Source organism: Rhea americana, unplaced genomic scaffold (assembly GCF_003343005.1).
Source record: "Rhea americana isolate MKP2758 unplaced genomic scaffold, rheAme1 scaffold_12, whole genome shotgun sequence".
Taxonomy (NCBI): Eukaryota; Metazoa; Chordata; class Aves; order Rheiformes; family Rheidae; genus Rhea; species Rhea americana.
Window position 1 is genome coordinate 8,504,208 of NW_028185261.1, and position 8,189 is coordinate 8,512,396.

Sequence of the window (8,189 nt, forward strand, 5' to 3'; positions counted from 1 at the left end):
GCGCAGCGCCGGCAGGGGCTCCGCGGCCGCGGTGACTTTGGGTGCCAAGCCCGGGAACTGGAGAAACGCCCGAGCAGCGCTCACCCTTCGCGCGGAAGATCCCGAGTGCCGACAGCCCCCCGGGAGGAGCCGCGTTGCCCGGGCCTCGCGCGCGCGGAGAGGGGAGATCGCCGCCGCCACGCCGCACCTGCCTGGCGGCGCGGGCGTCTGCGCTGCGCTTTCAGCTCAGCAGAAAAAGAGGCGTTTAAGAGTTAACATCTGTACATGGATGCTAGTTTAGGTCATATTTACATTTATTAAACAGTGCAAACATTTATTTAAATACATTTATATTTACTAAAGTGTTTTAGACATCATAGTACTATAAACTGGGTATCATGAATAAAATTATAATTTTATTTTAATAAATTATTAAATAGTAGTACTGCCTTAACAATTGCTTTAAGTTCTACATTAGTTCAGTCTTTTTCTAGTTCACAAATGAAATGGTAAAACAACTCCTACCATAAAACAGATACAATAGCACTCAATTGCCACACAATTTAGTATTCACACACAACTCTTAATATTAAACATGTATCACGTGAATGGCTAAAAAATACCCTGAACATTCTACCTGAAGTAGGATGCACAAGTTATTTAATGGGAGCCTAAACACTCAATTCATTTCATTGAATTCATATTATTGGCYGTGCTCAACAGTCTGATTGCTACACACCTGCTTGTGATCTGTTAAAAACATGCATTAATTTAAAAGGACATTATATGTTATTGTAAAAAGTAGCACCAGTTAAAGTGTAACAGTAACTYTCTGAACTTTTACATCCCATTTATTCTAAAGCATTCAAAAATTTCTAAAAAAAACTTGATTTCTACTGAAGCCGTAGACAGAATTCTGACTGACTTCAGTATATGCATGATCAGCACACATTCTCCCAGCATCTGAGAATTAAAGGCTTTTTTTCACTTCACAGGACGGTTGATGCTGGGAAAAGCAAAGCACTTGCCAACACAGTGACTAGAGCAAGAAACCGAACTCTGCTCTCCCAGGCCTCTGCTCAGCCCAAAACGCTGCTGCTGTCTTTAATCAGATACATATCTAAATCTAGAAAGTCTCTGACAACAGATGAGCAGAAGCCGGGAGGTTACGACAGTGCTTGCCTTGTTCTTTTATTCTTCTACCTACCTATTACAGCCAGAGACAGGACACTGGCTAAACAAGCCTTAGGTCAAGCCACCAGCAGCTGTTCCCATGGTCCTATGTTYTCTTTAAACATGAAGCTGCATCGATACATTTTTGCACTGAAGAATGAAGCATGTCCTTTGAGTTCACTGCAGATATGTTCAATACATAGATTAGCTTCATGGTATTGCAATGTAGCCCTTTACTTCTCCATTGGATATTAGAAACTCTCTGCTGTGGAGAGCACCAACTTTTTTTTTTTTTTTTTTTTTTTTTTTTTTTTTTTTTTTTGCTAGCTGCCTGGCCCACACATTTCAAGCAGCCTCAAGTTCAGCTCCTCCAACCTCTCTACATATTAGAGTCTTTAAACAAATTCCCTTTGATCCTTACATAGCTCTCAGTGGACCTGTTAACTAAGCAAAACTCTGAACCCATGCACACTTGAGCTTCTGACACATTAAGGTGAGGCACAAAGACATTAAAACAAGAACTATATATACACACCATAGAATTTCACATCAACATTCAGAGTTGAGTGCAACCTAATTCCAGAAGTCAAATGCAAGTGAGAAACAGTATAAAATGTGAAAGAACAAAGATAATAAAAATGTTTACAATTAAGTGAAAGAAATACTATAAGCTTGKGGCTTACCAGCTTGGAAAGTTCCTAAAACATACCTGACAAATCCAATAAGGTCAAATTTTTCATTTTTAGTGCAGTGCTGGTGTAAAAAGTTTCCACAGCTCCCTATCCCAGCCCTGTGTTGGCCCTCCCTCTCTCTCATACCAATGTCTGACAGCTATTTCTGGTGTCATTTTACAAGCTGGATGGTGGAACTGATCTGRGTTAAAACAGGCTCTCTGCTCCCACATGTTACTTCTTTATTTGGATGACTTCTGCGACACTGTTCTGAGTGTGGCCTCCCAAACAGCTGTTCTGTCCCAGTACAGCAGCAGGACCAAGAGAAGGGGGCAATAGGTACTTAACCTGCTCCCCAAAGCTACCTCCTAAGTAACCAGAAAGATTTGGGTATTTTTTAGATTCCATGCAACCCATTTGCCTGTTTGGGCAAGTATTTCTCTGAACTACAGCGCTAGGTCTCTGACAGCTCCACAGGGAACTAATCAGCAGGTACTTCCCACCGTAGGATACTAGATCTACAGGAGCAGGGAGGAACATTCTTGCAATTAAGGAATTAAGTTTCTTTGTTTTTACAGGCTGAAACTACATCTTCATAGAGCAGGTAACTGTGTGAYATAACAGTGTCTTCATTTACATGGCTGTATAAACCCATCCTCATGACATCTCAGCAGTCACTCCACAAGGCAGGGAACACATACAGCCTACAGATACATTTTCTACCTTATCCTTCTCTCCTCTCTGCAGCACTGCAGCAATCYCAGCTCTGCTTGATGTTCACACGACACTAATTTCAGTCTCCCTCTCCTCTCTATCCTGCTACCAGTTTCCATAAAACCTGAAAAATTTCTTAAGACCTACACCTCTCTGTGAAACACTGCTGCAAACAGATGAAATTCAAAACTTAGAGGGGAGCTGACACATGCACAGAAAGACAACACAGCTGGATCTTACTGCATAGGGAACCAGGATAATAATAACAAGCCACATATTACAGTATCTATACAAGGTATGAGGACGCAACAAATCCTAAGAAATAATGATTCATAGTCAACCAAATGCATGTGTGCTACTACCTGGCACATGACAGTATGCAAGACAGGCTGGTAGGAAGACTGGTGTTGGCAGARGCAAATACTCTGTATTTGAACATGACACGTGGATTCTGCTTTCTGCYAGCACTGACACTGGCATGCTACACTGGGAGTCTGTAAAGAGCCGACAAAATGATGATCTTTCTGCCTACATCAAGTTGTTCTCTAGACAGAATTTGAAGCTCTCATACCACGTTTTGAAAGAAACGCTAACTCCAGTGGACCAATTAGCGTTAAATTGCTACACACATAATGTTCTGACAAGTTTCTTCAGTTGCTGCCTTTGTTCCAAGTCACAATTTAGCACTTTGTGTGTGTGTGTGGGGGGGGAAGAATAGTATTAAATAAAATAAACACAGATGTTTGTATCTCCGAAAAGATTTGGGGAATACTCCAGTCTGTCTCCTTTGCTTCTTCCACTACATGAAGACACATGTCTTAAGTATGACTGCAAAAATTGCTATCAAAGAAAGGCTTTTCCAGGAAAAGAGTCAACAATACCTGTGAATCAGCCAAGAGCCCAGTGCAAAGCAATGGGAAGACTTCTTTTTCWTTCCTCAAAGGCTCTTTCAGTATGAGAATGACATTTCTCAAAYGGTCTCATACTGCAGAACGTTGCTCTGCCTTTGGAAAACTAACGCATGCTTTCTCTTTGTGCTGCTGGGCTACCATGTGTCATTTCTTCTGCCACGTACTCTTCTCATTTCAGCATTTTAACRCAGATTTTGAGGAATAACTAAATATAGAGGATAACTGTCCAATATTTTCAGATGTGGTAACCCRGTCCTCAAAGTGATATTGCTGTATACGTACCACATGCTTATCTTGTGACAATGACCAATTTCCATAGCTATCGTCTGAGTATTAGAGATTTCATCTTAAGCTCACTAGCCCACAGAAATGCAGTGTATTTTGTTTCGTTTTACTCACCTTAGCACCAAACWATAGTTCCACTCACGTATTAATGAAAACAAATTCCAGTTTCCACAGTCGTTCCTATATAGCTACACCAAGCATTGCAAGAGAATCATTCAAAAACTTTTATGACAGAGAAAGTTTGGGCTGAAAATATATGGAAATATTGTTACTGAATTTATCTTTGAATCCATGAACCTAGGAATCRTTGCGTCGATACGAATATGAATCTGTGAATTATCTATAAATCATTTAAAATAAAGACAAGTTATACACAACCTTTAATAAATGTGACCTAAGGGATTCTGTTAGACATCTCACTGATGAGGTAATTGGTACTACTATGAATACTGTATCTCCTGTTTTTTGTGACAGCAATATAAAAATTAATTCTGTTTAGACATTATACACACAGACACAGCCATGTGAACGCATAGGACTGGGGAGATTACCTACTGCTTCCCATTTATTAAGTTCAGGGTTATATTTCTCAATACTCTGTAGGTATGTCCCTTTTGAATAGGAATATCCTCCTGTTACATAGATGCATCCATTCAAAACCACTGCGCCACACTCCATCCTTCTCTCCATCATGTGAGCCATCTGCTTCCATTCGTTCTGCTCTGGGTCATAGCAGTCTGTGATTGTGGTYTGTCCACCCACGAAATAGATCTTGTTTTGTAATGTAATTGAACACAATCCATATTCTTCAGGAAGAAAGGAATATAGTTCAACTCAGAATGATAATGTTAACTTAAACAAGAAATGCTATGCAGTTTATAGAACTGCAGCTACATGCAAAAAAATGGGGTCTTGGTTTRAATGCCCACTGAGGTCAGCTGAGTTTCTTCACTGAGTTTACGAGAGGTCTCAGAACTTCTGCTAYACTGGGTCTAAGTGAGACCAAGGCACTATAGAAGGCATATACATGATCACCAGTGTTTAGTGAGAACCTCCTTAAAAACTTATTGTTATGAAATGCAGAAAGTAGAGAAAACTCTATTAAAATCCATATAAAAGATCTTTGCCAGATGCCTATGAATAGACAGATTTTATGAAAAATTACTCTAGTATGTTATTGAATAGAATGCAGTGTTTCCTTAAGACAATACTTATACAGTAGTTTCTATAGAATAGATGTTTGAGGAGAGTTCTTCCCTTCCCCTTCTCAAAGCTTGGAAATAGGGATGATYCCACAGGGTCAAACATCAATTTTGGACCTTTCTGCCCCTACAAGGATTGCTCCTTTTAACAGAAGAATGTCAGAAATGCTGTAAGAGGGCTTAAAGATTCCAAGCTAGAAGTAAAAAAAATCAAGCTGTACATTCATGAGAGAAATCACTGTTTACCTGGATGTGGACTTGTGGCAACTATACTCCACTCATTGCTACCTGAATGGTATCTCTGGATTTTATCATAGGTGCAGCTTCCTCTGTACCCGTAGTGACCTCCGGTTACATAGATGATTTCGTGCAGGACACAGGCGGTGGCGTTTCCAACTCCTGTACACAGCATTAAGGTCACAACACACTTTCAGGCTCCCAAAGTACTCTCTGTCTCTTCCACCAATAATCCCATTTCAAATGACTTGCTAGTTAATATTTTAGGGTGAAATGACGCTTTCAAGCATGTAAATGAATACGCAGTTAAACAAACTGTCAAGATACCTTATCAGTATAAACCAGAAGAAATTAAATAAAAATGTATTAACTTGCATACAATATGGCCCCATACAATTTCACACATTATTAGTCACATATGTTTTAGAATAGGGAATTACTTTCAGTATTTTACTAAATTAAATAAAGCTTTTAAAGTCATCCCTTATTTGGCAAGAGAAAAGTCAATGAGAAGTGAGATTATTCAGTGTCTCAGAGTATCTTTTGTGATAGTTCTAGCCTTTCCCATCATATAATTAATGGTGCTATTGTACAAACAAGGACATAAACAAAATGGAGCTATGTTAATGCTTATCTCCAGGAAAATGAAAGAAAACTAAAGAAGGGGTTTGCAAAGTAAAATAGACAAAAAATAGGAAGAAACTACTGTATTTTTTTAAGCTTCCGAGAAAAAGTTTCACACACGAAACACAGCAAAATACAAGCACAGAATGCATAATCGTGCTCAGAGTATTAGTGTRGCATTTCTAGTTTTTAAATTAGAGTAATAGCAGAGTTTGTGAAAAATATATGAATATTGAAGAAACTGATACATGAGTAAAAGTGTTTTCCTATTATAGACACCTCACAAATCTCATTCATATATGAAAGTATCAAGTTGCAGTATAGTTTAATAAAATATTTTGTAACTAATTATCAATAATTAYGTTATACAAATTATATGATAAAATGTACAACTGTTTCTAAATTTTATAATGAAATAATACACCTCAACAGGGCTGTGATCCAAATTTGTACGTTGGTGGTAATTCACTAATTTGGCTGCTTAAAACTACACATGGGTACTTTTCATTATTTTCACACTAAAGATAAAACTTAGGCTCCTGAACAGATCATACACTGAGATATGAGAAAATTACTTATGAAAAGCTTTAAATGAAGAAGGCACATCTGTAAATAACTGCTCTGAAAACCTTATTAATTTGAACTGAAGTTTCTGTCAGATTATCCTGCTTCAAGCAAATAATTTTACCTTCTATTAGGAACTTAAGTCATTAGATTCTATACCATATTAAATAATCCAATCTCTTCATTGGAGCTTGGTCTTTGAAGGTCTACTGAATGGGCATCAATTACAGAGGTTTTTCTTTTTCCTTTCTAATCTGTACAGAGATTTTACTCCTGGAAGGGGACAAAATTAAACTGAGAATACTACTCAGATGTGACCACCAGCATCTGTARCACAGCTCCCAGCCCCGAGCACAGGGTCTGGCTCTTTGCAGTAGTTTGGCTAGTGAGGACCTGACCCAAAAGCCCACCAAAATTAACAGGAAGATTCCTATTGACTTCAGTAGAACTTGGATCACACTTGGAACACACCTGTGGCATTTGTAAGTGGCATCCAGCMAAGGACAGACATTGGAAGCAGCAGCTGTATGAATGCTTACGTACCTTTGATCATGTTTGCAATAGGAACCCATTTCTTTTTTAAAGGATCGTAGAACTCGGCTTCTTGCACCGGAGCTCCCTTTCTGTAGCCACCCAATGCATAGATGCATCCACCCAAAGAAACTGCACAGTGATAGTATCTTGCATCAAGCATGGGGCAGCCTTCTGTCCACTCGTCTCGTTCGCTGTTATAAATCCACACGGTGTCGAGGGCTTCGATGCTCTCAGTTCTATAACCTCCTGTCACATAAACGTTGGGGCCCAAGTTAGTGACACCATAGCTCTCTCTGGTGTGATCTGGCATGTCCGTTCCCTGGACCCAGGCATTGGTTAAAGGATCCCAAACATGCACTTCTGATAAGGGATGCCAGTAATAGCCTCCAATCACATACATGGCTGCCGTTGGTCTTTTGGAAATGCCTTTGGGGTTTGGATTTAGTGCATTGTATACGAGTGACCTGATCTTATTATCATTTAGTCGACACTTTTTTTGCAGGCTTAAAGCTGACCTTAAGTACATGCTATCTAAGTCAATTTTGACACAGCTAAGTAGCTCATAGATGTATTCAATTCTCTCTTCTACGTTGTGTGCAACCCACTTAACGACAGCTTCGATGGCTGTCTTCTCTTGCCAAACATTGAGGTTCTCTCTGGAGAGAATAAAGAAGAGCTTCTCCTTGCCGATGTCCAGAAATTCTTCCTGCCTCCACACATCCTCAAACTGCCACAGCAACAGCCGCCGTGCCTCCTTCTCCAGCTCGGAGCAATGGTGGTATTCGGCGAAGGAGTGCATCCCTATGCAGTTGTCTGTGTCTAGGTGCCTAAGCAGGAACTGCTCGCAGGCTGTCTTCACCGACACGAACTGGAGGAGGTCCGCAGCCTGCAGCAGGCTCTGAACGTTTCTCTTTGTTATGTGGATCTGTGCTGTGTAGGCATAATTCACCAGCGCTTCCAGTATGATGTGGCTGAGCCCGGGGAGTCTGATCTGCTTTTTAGACTTCTCTTTCATGTCGGCTGTGAACATCGCTTTAAAATAATTGCTACAGGCTGCTAACACAGCTCGGTGACAGTGGAAGATGACCCCAGAAGCGCACTGAAGAGTAATGTCGGTAAACAAGCCGTCCAGGTAAAACGTTCGGAACGCCTCCAGCATACCCCCCGGGTGAGAAAAATCGTTGTAAACGTAGACGTAGTCCTCCTGCCCAGCCAGTGCCATCACTGCCGGCGCCCCACAAAAGCAGGCGCTCCTCGCTCCCACACAGCGCTCGCCGCCCGCCAGCGAAAACCGC

The 8,189-nt window shown here is 40.6% G+C and overlaps 1 protein-coding gene across 1 annotated transcript; it reads right to left on the reverse strand.

Moving 5' to 3' along the window:
- Positions 1-162: 162 nt before the first annotated feature.
- Positions 163-8,183, reverse strand: KLHL23 (kelch like family member 23). The gene is made up of 3 exons (XM_085323275.1): positions 6,904-8,183; positions 5,182-5,334; positions 163-4,539 (listed from the first exon to the last, which is right to left on the reverse strand). The coding sequence occupies exons 1-3, from the start codon at positions 8,114-8,116 to the stop codon at positions 4,229-4,231; spliced, it is 1,677 nt and encodes a 558-aa protein (XP_085179401.1). The 5' UTR covers positions 8,117-8,183; the 3' UTR covers positions 163-4,228.
- Between the last annotated feature and the right edge of the window lie 6 nt (positions 8,184-8,189).